Here is a 15,271-nt window from a genome sequence, read left to right as displayed (position 1 = left end):
ATGGGGTCGCCAAGAGTCGGACACGACTGAGCGACTTCACTTTCACTTTTCACTTTCATGCCCTGGAGAAGGAAATGGCAACCCACTCCAGCATTCTTGCCTGTAGAATCCCAGGGACAGGAGAGCCTGGTGGGCTGCCGTCTATGGGGTCGCACAGAGTCGGACACGACTGAAGCGACTTGGCAGCAGCAGCAGTAAGGGAAAGAAAACCAGCTGAAGACGTGAACGCTACATTTTCCAGCGTGCTTACATTTCAAAGCTGATTTGTCAGGCTGTTTCATGTTAAGAAAACAATGTGTGCTGAAGAGCAGAAGTGGTAATTTTCAGGAAATGGGACAAACTGAAGTCCAGAATAAATATGAAACATTCAAATCAGATTTTAGTTACAATAAGATAAAATTATATAAAAAAGATTTAGACATTTCACTTTCAAACTCAAGAAACATCAAATGTAGTGGAGAAACTTACCCTGTTTTGAAAAAATGATGCATGAAAATGTGATGTTGTAGCAGATATTGATACTAAAGTAATAGTTTCTTCAGAACTAGGATTATGTAAGTAAACTTTTTCCATTTTTGGCATTCCAACTGGTCTGTAAAAACAAAAAGAAAATGGTTACAAATATTCAAAGACAAGCTACAGTGCTAGAGTTAATTTCTGAGTGTTAAAAAATTAATCATCAAAATTATTTAGACAAATACATACCCAAAAATGCAGACTTATTACACTGATTTATATCTAAAATTACACATAAAATGCATTCATTAGCTATTCAGCAAATAAAATTTCTGAGTGCCAAGTGTATGTGCCACACTGAGCCAGGTACTGGGAGGTAAGGGGGCAAGTCTCCACTCGGATAAAGCTTACAGTCGAGGGGGAAGCAGGCAAGGAACCAAATGGTCAGATCTCTTTCTTCCTGCAACACTACCTGCCTCTCTAATTCTGAATCCTCTCCTTCTCTCCCCAAATTCCACTGATAAATGCTCTTCAATTTAGAAGGCAAACTTTAGTGGCAAAGGTATGTGAGTAGACCTGCCTCATGAGTTAGGAGCTATTATCTTCATTTTACAGGCGAGGACACCAAGGCACAGACAGCACAATAACATGCCTAAAGCCATACTTGGAACCTCATTTGAATCCAAGTCATTTGGCTCTGGTCCCTGCTCTAACAATAAAAAGCACGCACTCAAGATCTGATATCCATAGATTTTTGCAATGTTCTCCTTAGGATCCAAGGTATAGTTTGTCTTAAAAGTGAAACCTCCTCGGTATGTAGTCCTTTAGGTACTTCCATTGCTAATCATGTTTGTACAGGCTGTCTCACTCGACAGCTTAAGAGAATTCTAATGTAATATAAATTACATTTTTTTCCAGAGTGCTCCCTACCTGACACCTGTCTTATTTCCTCAACAAGATTATCAGTACTCTAACAACAAAGGTTATGTTATACACACACTGTGTATCCTCATATAGCCTAGCACAGAACCAGGCGCGTGGTGAAAGTGTGTGTGGGAGAGCCTGCCCACTCTGCCCCAATCTTGACCTCAGGATTATAAAGGTCCCTGTCACTTGGTGTCAGCCTAAACAATGGCTCCTCACGTCTCCGCCGCTTGGGCCAGGCTGGCTCCGTGTTCGACCGCCACACCTTTACCAATGTCTCTGCTCTGCTTTCCTGCCTATCCGCTGTGCGAAACAAAACCCTCATGTTCTAATTCAATTACACTTTTACAACATCCTCTTATACAATTGTTTTGGCCTATGTTTTCTGAAATTTTATTTTATCTGTATAAATCTCAAATTTTAAGTAGGCGGCAGAGCTAGAATTGCTTTATATGTGGAACAGTGCATTCCTCAAGCTGGAAAAGTTAAACCAAGAATTAAAAATAAGCATAATGGAGCATACATAGAGAAATATGGCAAGATACTAGCAAAATGAGATAATCACATAGAAAACAAGAGAAAATATTAGCAATAAACATAGGTAACAGATTGGCTAGGGAGACAAAAATCTCTTCATGGCTGAGAAGATGAGATTGACAATTTAGCTCAGAATTCGGCAAGAAAGAATACATATTTAGAACATTTTAAAAGACAGAGTATAAAAATCAAAAGAAAAACAGATATGTAGGCCATAAATAGAAGTGGCAATATTTGGAAAATAGTGTAGGAATATCTGAGGAATATGGACAAAAAATGGGCAAAACCCAAATTTTAAAAAAAGAACTAATTCTTGATAATGAAATGTCAACTAGGAGAGATAAGGAAACCCTGCAATTATGCACACAATAAAATTTAAGAAGCTGTAAGAATTCTTCATATATGATGGATGTAAGTTTCTTAGGAGAGAGTTGCAAATATTTTCTTCCATTCTGTGGGCTATCTTTTCATTTTCTTGATGGTATCATCTGCAGCATGAAAGTTTTTTTTATGTAATCCAATCTGTATGTTTTATTTTTTTGTCACTTTTACTTCTGGAGCCGTACCTAAGAAACCCCTGCACGATGGAGACATGTTCCAGTGTTTTCCTCTGACGCTTCCTAGTTCAGCTCTGCCACATCTACATTCAGCTCTAGGGCACACTCTGTATCAATTTTTGTGTAGGGTATGAGGTGGAGATCCAACTCAATTCTTCTGCATGTGGATATCTAGCTGTCTTAGCATCACCATCTGTTGCAAAGATTATTCTTTCTTCATTTAACAGTCTTGGCACCCTTGTCAAAACCAATTTACAATACATGTAAAGTTCTATTTCTGGAGTTACAGGGTCTTGATTACTAAAGCTTTGTAGAAAGTTTTTGATATTAGGAACTGTCAGTCTTCCAATGCTGGTCTCCTTTTAAAACATTGAGACTGTTTGGTTATTTTGGATCCTTTTTATTTCCATGTGAATTTTAAGACCAGCTTGCTAATTTCTGCAAAAAAGTAGGCTGATTTTGATGGAGACCGTGCTGAACCCACAGATCAGGCTAGGGAGCACTGCCATTCTCATCTGTGTTTTCTGACTTATGAGTATGGGACAGGTCACACACACTTAGTCCTTTAATTTCTTTTTTCTTTTGATAATGATTTGTCATTTTTAGTTTATAGTATTACTTCTGTTAAGTTTATATATAAGTATTAAATAGTTTATTTTTTTTGATGCTATTATAAATGAAATTGCCTTAATTTTAAGACTGTTCATTGTTAGTACATAGAAATAAACTATTTTTGTATCTGATGCTTAGTTACTAAGTTGTGTCTGACTCTTGAGACCCCATGGACTGTAGCTTGCCAGGCTCCTCTGTCCATAGGACTTCACAGACAAGAACACTGGATTTCCAGGGGATCTTGCTAACCCAGAGAGTAAACCCAAGTCTCCTGCATTGGCAAGAGGATTCTTTACCACTGAGCCACAATGTTCAAACTATCATACAATTGCACTCATTGCACATGCTAGCAAGGGTATGCTCAAAATCCTTCAAGCAAGGCTTCAACAGTATGTGAATTGAGAACTTTCAGATGTTTCAGCTTTCAGATGTTTCAGCTGGCTTTTGAAGAGGCAGGGAAACCAGAGATTAAATTACCAATATTCACTGAATCATGGAGAAAGCAAGGGCATTCCAGAAAAAAACATATAATTCTGCTTCACTGATTACACTAAAGCCTTTGACTGTGTGGGTCACAACAAACTGCGGAAAATTCTTAAGAGATGTGAGTATCGAAACACCTTACTTGTCTCCTGATGAAACCTGTATGCAGTTCAAGAAGGAATAGTTAGAACCAGACACGGAACAATGGTCTGGTTCAAAACTGGTAACGGAGTACGACCAGGCTGTACGCTGTCACCCTGCTTATTTAACTTCTGTGCAGAGTACATCATATGAAATGCTGGGCTGGATGAATCAGAAGCTGGAATCAAGATTTCTGGGAGAAATATCAACAACCTCAGACATGCAGATGATACCACTCTAATGGCAGAAAGTGAAGAGGAACTAAAGAGCTTCTTGATGAATGTGGAAGGGGAGAGTGGAAAAGCTGGTGTGAAACTTGACATTGAAAAAAAAACGAAGATCATGGTATCCAGTCTTATCACGGGAAGGGGAGAAAGTACAAGCAGTAACAGATTCTCTTTGCTTGAGCTCCAGAATCCCTGCAGATGGTGACTGCAGCCATGAAATTAAAGGACGCCTGCTCCTAGGAAGGAACACTGTGACAAATCTAGACCAGGTGTTAAAAAGCAGAGACATCACTTTGCCAGCAAACATTTGTATAGTCAAAGCTATGGTTTTTCCAGCAGTCATGTAGGCATGGGAGAGCTGGACCATAAAGAAGGCAGAGAGTCAAAACACGGATACTTCAGAATTGTGGTGCTGGAGAAGACTCCTGAGAGTCCCTTGGACTGCAAGGAAATCAAACTAGTCAATTCTAAAGGAAATCAACACTGAACATTCACTTGGGAGGACTGTGGCTGAAGCTCCAACACTTTGGCCACCTAATGTGAAGAGCTGACTAACTAGAGAAAACTCTGATGCTGGGAAAGATGGAAGGCAAAAGGAGAAGGCAGTAGCAGAGAATGAGATGGTTTAGTAGCATCACTGATTCAAAGGACATGAATTTGAGCAATCTCTGAGAGATAGTTGAGGACAGAGGAGCCTGGCATTCTACAGTCCATGGGGTTGCAAAGAGTCAGACACGACTTAGCAACAGAACAATAACAACATTTTGATCTGATATCCTACAACCTCCCTGAATTCATTTATTCCATATTTTTAAAAAGAGGACTGCTTAGGATTCTGTATATATAAGGAGATAATATCTAAAAATAGATAGTTTACTTCTTTCCAAATGCCATTATCAAAAGTGGGGTATCTAAGTCCCCAACTATTACTACTGAACTGTCTGTTTTCCCCTTTAGTTCTGTCAATTTTGTTTCCTGTATTTTGGATTTCTGTTGTATGTTTAGTTTTGTCTTGCTTTTTTAATCTGACAATCTTGGTCTTTTAACTGGTGTGTTTAGACTATTTATATTAAATGCAATTTTTTATGATTAAAGTCTATCACCTTGCTAGTTATTTCCTATTTGTCGTTTCTCTTCTTTGTTCATAATTTTATTATAAAATATTGAGCATATTTTCTGTGATGTACATTACATAGAATAAAGCCTGTGACTTCTTTTAGTTTATAAATGTTAGTTTGTACCTTCTAATCCCATTCACATATTTTTCCCCTACTCATATCCCTTCCCCTCTGGCAACTGTTAATTTTTTTGCGTCCTTGAGTCTGTTTCTGTTTTGTTATATTTCTTTGTTTTACTCTTATTTTTTTAAATACTTTTTATGCATCCCTGGCTGTGCCGGGTCTTCATGCGGTGCAGGCTTCTCACTGTGGCAGTCTGTTGCAGAGCACGGGCTCTAAGGCACGTGGGCTCACTAGTTGCGGCCCTCCGGCTCTAGAGCACAGGGTCAATAGACTCTAGAGCACAGGGTCAATAGTTACTCTGTAGCACGTGGGATCTTCCCAGACCAGGCATCAAACCCAAGTTTCCTGCATTGGCAGGCAAATTCTTTTTACCACTGAGCCAAGGAAGCCCCCATAATTCTTTACATGCAGAATTTTCTAGTCCTGGCCCAATTAAACTAGAAATCAGATAAACAGGTTCTCTACAAATAAAGAGAGCAACATGTGTAAGCAACGCATGCATCAAAGATGAAGTCTGAATAAAAATTAAAAACCACTTGCAAATGAATTGAAATGAAGACATTAACTATTAAAATTTTGTGGTATACAGTTCAAGTTGTGCTTAAAGGAAAATTCACATGTGTAAATATACACATTTAAAAAGAAGAAAGCCTAAAAATTAAGCATCCATGTCATTAGAAAAAGAATAGCATATTAGACAATAGAAAGTTGAAGAAAAGAAATAACAGAAATAAGAGTGGAAATCAATGAAGTAAAACACATAAAACAGAGATGATATATGAAGTCAAAAATTACCATTTTGGGGGCAGACTAATAAATTATTAGCTACCTGGCAAAACTAAGAAAGAAAAAGGAGAGGGCATAATATCAACAGTGATCACTGCATCTAAAGTTGCGCGTTAAGTCACATTTCAGCTACTCTCGTATTCTGAGCTACTCTCGTATTCTGTGTCACTCAAACTGACATCAAATGTGACAGGCCGCCGGTTTACTCATCTCTTCTGCAGCTTCACCTACAGCTGACTCGGGCCGCTCTACACAGTGCGCCTCTCCCCGGGTGGGAGAGCACCACCTTCTTTCCATGTCAGGGCTTTGCTGGTGGCTCAATGGCAAAGAGTCTTCCCATGCCACCCTAAAAAGTCAGGTTCATATGCGTATGGTCCACAAATTATATAAATAAGAACTCTTCACTGTCTTTTGTCAACATTTAGCACAGTTTCTAAGGGTCTGATAACGGTTTGTGCTGCTTTTCATTTTACACACCACTGAGAATTTCTTTATAATGCTGACATGAGGTTTTGTTGCTGTTGATGTTAAATGCCTTCTGGTGTCTCTGAAGCTTAAACCTAGATAGACTCCCCACTCTCAGCGCTCAGCACTGCAGATGCTGCCAGCTCTTGCCCAAAGTGAGAAGGCTGTGGAGAAGATGTACTCCATTAGCAGTCCCTAGGAGGCTGTGCCACAGATGGCCCTTGAGAGGTGGGTTCCCACAGAAGAGTTTCCTGCTTTGCAGGGAAGCAGAAACCTGGTCCAGAACTGCTCCATGGCTTACAGCCCAGCCCTCATGAGGCCCTGAATCTTTCTGTAGTTTAAACCTCAGCCACGAGGGAAAGATCCGAAGATGAACCAAGGTTTGTTCCTGAGGCGGGGATAGAGGGCACCCAGAGGAGGGTCTGGAACAATGCATTATGGTGAGGAAGCAGGAGGCCGAGTGTCCTGAGGATCCCCAGTTCATGGGCCTCCTCCTGCCTCAGGAACCAGACCTCTTAACCAACAGGCTCACTCATCTCAGGCAGGGGTCACAGAACCACAGAATAAAAGCAGGTACAGATCCAGCTGGGGCTTCAAACTTTGGCCTTGTTGCGACAAGGAGAAGCTTTACAAAGACAACGTGGAAGGGAAAACTCTCCTTCCTCCAGCCTTATGCACACATGTAAGTGAAATGAAAATGCAGAGAAATAACCATGTCTTCCTCACACCCTGGAAGTTCACCAATTATGCTTTTTTCAGCAAATGGGTCTGTGTGTGTGTTAGTCGCTCAATCATGTCCAACTCTGTGATTCCATTGACTGCAGCCCTCCAGGCTCCTCTATTCATGGGATTGTCCAGGCAAGAATACTGGAGTGAGCAGCCATTTCCTTTTCCAGGGGACCTTTCCAAACCAGGGACTGAACCTGGGTCTCCTGCATTGAAGGCAGATTCTTTACTGTCGGAGCCATCAAGGAAGCCCTTTCAACAGACGTGCTCTTAAAAGTCAAGTGTTTTATACACTACCTGGTAACCAGTGTTTCTCCTATGAATTTGTTCTTAATGTTTTCCCTCCTGCGATGCCAGTGCAATCAATCTCAGTTCAGATGAGATAGACATGGTGTAAGACAGACAGGTAACATGGAGCATCCTTGAAGAAGACTGGACTGAAGATGGCCAGCTACAGGAGAGGACGTGGGTAAGGAAACAAGGCTAGAGGTGCCAGGAGCCTGGAAGTGGGGGTGGGTCAGAAAGCATGCTTTGCAGTGCTGCTGAAGTTGGCCGTGCTCTTTTTCTAGCGATCAAAGAGGGGAGGCCCTGGACCACACCCTCCAGAAATGAACCCTTGCTCAGGGGAGAAGAGTCATCTCCTTATGCTGCTCAGAGACATCCGGAGCACGTCAGCAGGCTATTCCAGTCACACATCGCATGGGAGCAGGATTTCTGCAGCTATAGGTCCACACCATGGAAGCAGAGGCTGTACTCCTTGGATGGACCTGCCTACAGAGCTCATACAAACAGCTCTCCCTGCCTCTCCATCGCCTCAGGTTCCTCGATAAAGTAGGAGACTAAGGAGAGAGGCCACACTAAAACCGTGGAAAACTATGGTCAAGTACTAATACAAATTTACTTGTAAATAAATAGGCAGTGCGTCAGTTTTTTATGTTGCCTAACGAAGTACCACAAACTAAGAGGGTGAAAGTGACACCCACCTATCATCTGACAACTCTGTCAGGCACAGGTCGAGGCAGAGCATGACAGGTGGATCTACTTGGGGTCTCGGGCATCAAAGCTCAAAGTTCATGCAGGCTGCTGGCAGAGTCTGGGCTGCTCTCAGTATCTGGCCATATGGCCCCTTCATTTTCAAAACCAACAGAAGGAAACTCCCTTGCATCAAATACCTCTGACATTTCTGTCTCTGATTGCTACAGCCAGATTTAGAGGGCTCGTGTGATGAGGTCAAGTACCCAGATTACCTCCCCAATCTTAAAGGTCAACTGATTTGGGACTTCAATTACACTTTCAAAATTCTTTACAGCAACGTCTAGGTTAGTGTTTGCTTGAATATGATTGGGAGGAGGTGTATGTGCTCCTTAGGAACGAGGAACCTGGAGGCCACCGTAAGACTCCTCCTGTCACAGACATCCCGTGCTACTGCTTGGCGAGACAGGTAAGACGTGAAAACAAGACGAAGGTTCTCAAAGCTTTGCTGGTGCTGGTCCTGCTTGTTTCTATTATCAGGTGCTTCAAAGTAGGGCCAAGAGGGTTACTGTGAATTATTGAGAGATAAATCAAGCAGATTTTGCAGCTGTTCTCTGGGCTGACAGGGCAGAGCTTCTGACTAGCTGCCCGTATTTTACAAGAGTCTGAGACCCGAAAGAACTAGGAAGAGGCATTCATGAATTAGAGGCGAGCTTGGAGAGTAAGCTGCAATTTTGCAGTCAATGGCAATTTTTCTAGCCACAGAAAGATGACAATGCAATGCCACAGAATAGCTGAAGAGATGGCTGAGCAGCTGCCCTCAGACACACTTTATGAGTGGCAGTGGCAGAGAGGTCCATCAGCAGCACTTCTGGCAGGAAGCTGCGCTGAATCAGCATGCAGTGCTCTGCACCACTCAGCCACCGCAGAACCCGACCAGCGCCTCGAGCGTATCTGGGAAAGAGACTGCCGGGCAGGGGAGACGCAAGGGATGCAGATTTGATCCCTGGGTCAGGAAGATCCCCTGGAGGAGTAAATGGCATTCCACTCCAGTGTTCTTGCTGAGAGAATCCCAGGGACAGAGGAGCCCGGTGGGCTACAGTCTATGAGATCACAAAGACTTGGACACGACTGAACATCTGAGCATAGCACCCTCAGGCTGAACTGGCGTGTTGGTAGAACAGTGGGAAATAGGAAAGCTAAAAAGCACCAAACAGCCCTTTAGAAGAGACGGCCTATTTGATTTTCTCGGAATACCAGAAAGTGATTAGGGAGAAATGGCTCTCATAAACTGACTTTAACTTGACAGTAAAGACCTCCATTTATAGCAAGTTTATTCAATTTACACATTTTTAGAAAGCCACTAAGTCTCTACTTTAAACTTTAGACTTGAAAACAAGATTTTCTGCACTTAATTACATAAACCAAAGAACTCAATGAAACAAGTCCTCACCCAAAGATCTTTTAAAACTACAGTCAATGTTTGAAAAAAGGAGTTGTTATGGAAACAGAAAAATATTTAACAGCACTGGCATATGTAACTAGCGGGGTGAGTAAAGGGGAGGGTGGTCATGTCCAAGATTTCTCCAGGCTAACTGTTACAGACAGAGAAGAAAAAGGGGAAAGAAAAGAAGGGGAGAGAAAGGTAAAGGAAAAGGGGGAAAAAGGCAGAATGAAAGAATACATTTAAACAAAATGGATGAAAACAAAGAGAGCCTACTTTTGAAGAACGTTAATTTGATCAAGCATCAAAGACCTAGAGGGCAGCAGGGATGGGCAGGGTAATGAGAGGACTCAGGCCCTGGAGGGCTAGTCAGCGGCCACAGAACTAGAGTTGTGTCTTTGCTGAAGGACAGGAAACCATCTTGGAGACCCTGGTTGACAACCTGGAGTGGTAAATTTCATCCAATTCACAAGTTCTTCCAGATACCGTAAAGGGTGTTTTGAAATGAAGAGTGACTTCTGGTTTAGCAAAAATGACCACAGCAGTAGAAATAGTTCACAGAAAACATAAGGCAAAAACTTTAGTGCATAAGTAAAAGTACAGTATAGTGAGCAATGATTTCTGATTACTTAACAATTTCTGGGAAAACAAAAAATGTTCGGTTAAGGGTACTTCTCAAGTCTTAAAGTTACTCAGACATATGAAGCTAATGAAACATTTCCAGCACGGGCATTAATTAAATCTGCACATAGCTGGATCAAGAAGAAAAAGTATAGCAAATGTTTACTGAAGTCCAGCAAAAGCACTTAAAAACAAAACAAATTTAACTGTAGCAGAAGAAATCAGCAGACAATCTTGTTGGACTTGAAGATAATGTATGGCATGTATTAAGTATGAAATATAGGCTAAATAAATAAAGATAAATAGTGTGTATCACGAATTTGAGCAAACTCTGGGAGACAGTGGAGGACAGAGGAGCCTGGCAGGTTATAGTCCCATGGGGTCACAAAGAGTCAGATACAACTTAGCAACTGACCACCAACAAATTCATCTTGATAGTCTGGTCTAGGAGGAGAACAGACATCAAAAGAAACAATTAGAACAATAACCAATGCTTTGACAGAAGTTAGGAGAGGATGTCAAGTATAATGAAGAATTCCACTCTAGTTTTGATGCCTGACTACAAATAGTTTTCAAGCCCCACAATGTCCCTTCACCTTATGCCCCACATCTGGGTAAGCCTAGAGGAAAGCCTGTATAGTTTCTCTCTCGGATCTACTGAGAAATTCAGACCATGTAAATCTACCCAGCCTCACCCCCTAACCACAGGATTCAAGCCAGTCTCCTTTCTCAGCCATTTTTCAGACCTTGGGCGCCTACCTTGCTCTCCCCAGAAAGTTTTACTGCATGTCAGTCACTAAGTTGTATCCAACTCTTCACAACCCCTAGGATGGTAGTCTGTGAGGCTCCTCTGTCCATGGAATTCCCTAGGCAGGATTACTAGAGTGGGTTGCCACTTCCTCCTCCAGGGGATCTTTCCAAACCAGGGATGGAACCCATGTCTTTTGCATTGGCAGGCGGATTCTTTACCACTGAGCCACCTGGTGAATTAGCCTGGACACTAAACCAGCTTTGGGGTGGGGATCCAACCCAGCTCAGTGGAGTGAACACAACAGCGCAGAAGCAGTGAGGGGGGCAGTGCCTGCCTCTGCTAGGCAGGCTGGGGAAGGCATGCTTTAGAGAGGATGCCTTCAGAAGGTCATCAGCGGCTCGCCAGGCCAGGGAAGTTGTGATGGACTTCAGCTGGAGCTGCTGCCCACAGTGGACTATTCTTTCTCTGAGTGAAACCCTGATAATTACAGAGACACCCCCTGGAAGATACATCCACTACCAAACACTGTCCTTGTCTGAGAGGTAGGGTGGGTGGCTACTTCACCTGTGCCAGGGTGATGACTGTTCTACTCTGAGATTTTTCAAACTAAAGTAAAAGCAGCTTTATTATTCCCTGATGGAGGGAGGCTACGAGAAGAGCAGTCAGTTGATTTGTTCATTGTAGGAAAAGGATACGGGCGGTGAGACAGAAGCAGCCGACTGCAAGCGAGGACAGATGAGAGACAGGGAGAAGGGGCTGGGTACTGGATACCGTGCATCCTGTTGTTCCCAGATGCCACTGCGACTCTGAACTTTCTACAAATAAATTGCGGTCCTTGGAATTCCTTCTAGTATATCCTCATCTTTGCCTCAACTCGTTGCAGTTAAATTTCTACCACTTCAAACCAAACAACTACAGCACCGTAGCTGACCAAAACAGAGGAATTACGGCACTCGGTAATTACTGTTCATTTTCTTAGAGCACCAATAATGAGCTTTCCTGGTGGCTCAGGTGGTAAAGAATATGCCTGCAGTGTGGAAGACCTGGGTTGGGAAGATCCCCTGGAGTAGGGCATGGCAACCCACTCCAGTGTCTTGCCTGGAGAACCCTCATGGACAGAGGAGCCTGGCAAGCTTGGTGCTATGGTTATGAAGAATGCCCTTATATGTGGAGATGTTTGCCAAAACCTACAGGAATGAAATATTATGTCTGCTACAAGTGATTTTTAAAAATCAATAAAAATATGAACATATGAAAGGTTTTAATTACAGAATTTAGTTTAAGAATATATTTGCTATCTGTTCTACTTTTCTGTATGGTTGCATGAAACCATCCGTGAAAAATTCCTTTCCGAGAAAGGAGCCTCTTAAAGTATGCATAACACACCTGGAGCTTTCAAAGAGAGTTTGGCCCTTGCGTTCGCTAAGAGACTCCCAACAACAGCTGGATCTGTGACTGCCCTGCTTCCTTGGAATCCAGTCCAAGGCAACTGTCTCTTCCTGGGTACCTGCCCTTGGACACTGTGGGCCTGCTTAACCAGCTCCTGCAATTATATTAATGTAAGTCAATTCCTCAAAAACTCTGCATACATAAACACATACAGTCATATACTCTCTCTCTCTCACACACACACACATATAAAAATCTCTGACTGGATCTACTCCTCTGACTGAATCCTAATACACCTGTTCACATTTGCTCCTAACTCCTACTTGCACTGATTCATTTCTGTGAGATCCACTTTACAAGATTAAAAACAAACTCTGCTCAGGGCTCTCAGGTTGGACACAGAAAAGTCTAAATTAAGGATGGAATTTGTTTTTCACTTTGACTTCTGGCAGCAGCATATAAAGGTGCTGCTTTGGGAAGCAGCCCAGTGTGGCTGTGCTGTCCCTAAGGGCGCACGTGCGGCTTCTCGCACTCTTCCTCACTGTATGACCCGACGCTTGTCTGTCCTGGGGTTCATCTGTCTGTCCGCACATGCTCACCAGAGCATCAACAGCTGCTCTCAGCTCAGGACATTTCCAGTTCTCTGGGGTCAGCACCAGTCTCTTAAAGAAATCTCATTTATTTCCTCTCTGGCTGTACATCAATTCACTGATTCCTATCAGTTCTCTTTGAGCATGACACTCAATTATTCTCTAGACTAAATCTTAACTAAAAAGGTTTCACATTTTGCGTATCTTTTCATCTCATAATTTTGGACTGTCTTCTGAAAGTCATGGCTGTGTTTAAAGCATTAGTTTCAGTACTGATTACAAAACAAAAAGTTTAAAACAATAAACGAATTTTTTAAATGCATACATACAATTTGCTATTTATGCAATTTTTAAAATGCATACATACTATAAAATAAAATTTGATGGAATCAAAAAAGGCATGGTATATTATGTTTAGAAAGCAGCTTATAAAATAGTTGTTCAGAAAATATTATATTTCTGTAACTCAATAAATAAATACAGATACACAGAAATAGGACTTAAAGGATAAAAGTTCAGTGTTAATGTTTCTGAGTGGCTGGATTACTGGTAATTTTTTTCTTCCTTCTCTTAATAAGCATTTTCCAAGTTTACTACAGTGAACATGTATGGCCAGCCCATCAGGCAAAACCCCAACAAATTCTGTAGTAGTGATTTAATACTCTGTGGTCTAGAACAGGAATTCACTGGCTCTTAAGGATCCAGATATGGACTTCGAGAGGGATGGCTATAAAACCCTTGAACGTGTGTGTAAAATATTACTTTGTGTGTATGTAAGCATTGGGGAAAGGAAGGAAGAGGTTGCCACAGCTTTCATCCGTTCTTTAAAAAAAAAACAACAACAAAACCATGATCCAAAAAGGGTTAAAACTAGTCTAGAATTTTGCTTGACTTTATCTCAATTTCTTCTATTTGGAGGATGGTGCATTTTTTAAAGTGCTGGGTGACAGATAATTTGAAACAGGCATTACCAATTCCGATTCAGATATTTAGTATACCTGAACACTTCTTTATCTTAAAGGATTCGTGAAATTTTTAAAACTCCCTTTTAAAAAATGAAGTGAAAAACACTGGGTCTAACTTCTGAAACAATCTCTCTAGAATGGTTATTGCTAAGCTTTTCAAAGTAAGAAAACTCACTACATTAGATTTTAAGTTTTGCTACTGTCCATTGATCTCCTCTGACCCCAGGCTCATGGTATCATCATAAATATCAACCCCTCTTCTGATTCACTCAGGATGAGAACAAACTTAAAGACAATTTTACTCATCATTGTTTTTAAAATAATGAACTTTCTTGCTGAAGATCAAAGTGCATGGCATGTTTCATTAAATATCTTGCATTTGACAGAAGGAGACTGGATCACATTAGGAACCCTATGTTTTCTTGCCTCAACATTGTACCTCAACCTTTTTACAGGACAAGAACAAGAGTGATGTATTTCCTATCTGAACATTATGGTCTTTAAATCCAATACCCACAAGTCAGTTTAACTCTTCATATGACGACTATTTGTAAACATTGATTCCATCTAACAGTACAGAAGGAAGCACACAAACTTCTCTTTATCCCCTCCTAAACCCATGATCTTTGTAAGAATGTAAACACCTGAGAAGATGGAGTTGCTAGCAGACAGCTCTTCTGCCAACTGCTCTACCATGGTTCTATACAAGTATGACCGATATATTCAAGTATTCTAGGTTTGAGATTGCTAAGAAATTATTTAAATTTAATGTCTTTACTAGTAGAAAATGGTTAACGACAACACTGACAACATTAAAAAGAAATGACAGTTTTCATTTATTGACTCAATAGTTCTGCATACAGTTCCTACTACCTTTCCCTTTAAATTATTTTCTTCTCATAAATGCTGGAGAGAGTATAGAGGAAAGGGAGGCCACTTACACTGCTGGTGGAAATGTAAATTAGTATAGCTACTAGTAGGCTCCTTAAAAAACTAAAAGTAGATCTACCATACGATCCAGCAAGTCCATTCCTGGGCATATATCCAGAGAAAACCATAATTCATAAAGATATTTGCACCCCAATGTTCACTGAAGCACCGTTTACAATATCCAAGACCTGGAAGCAACCTAAACGTCCATCAGCAGAGGAGCGGCTAGAGAACATGCGGAACATATACACACGGCACATCACTCGGTCATAAAAAAGCCAACAATGCCATTTGCAGCAACAGGGATGGACCTAGAGACTACAGATCGCCATACTGTGTGAAGTCTGAGAAAGACAGATTATCATATGGAATCCCTCATATGTGGAATCTGAAAAAAATGGTACAAATGAACTTATTCACAAAACAGAAACAGAGCAACAGATGTAGAAGAAAA

General features: G+C 41.4%; 1 protein-coding gene across 1 annotated transcript in view; it reads right to left on the bottom strand.

Moving 5' to 3' along the window:
- TMEM131 (transmembrane protein 131) overlaps nt 1-15,271 on the bottom strand; it is a 177,621-nt gene that overhangs the window by 82,350 nt on the left and 80,000 nt on the right. Inside the window, exon 5 of the mRNA XM_015094508.3 lies at nt 469-592. Coding sequence (XP_014949994.2) covers nt 469-592 — 124 coding nt within the window. The remainder of the gene's footprint in view (nt 1-468; nt 593-15,271) is intronic.

This window comes from Ovis aries, chromosome 3, assembly GCF_016772045.2.
Source record: "Ovis aries strain OAR_USU_Benz2616 breed Rambouillet chromosome 3, ARS-UI_Ramb_v3.0, whole genome shotgun sequence".
NCBI lineage: Eukaryota > Metazoa > Chordata > Mammalia > Artiodactyla > Bovidae > Ovis > Ovis aries.
This window is presented reverse-complemented; position numbering and strand designations above follow the sequence as displayed.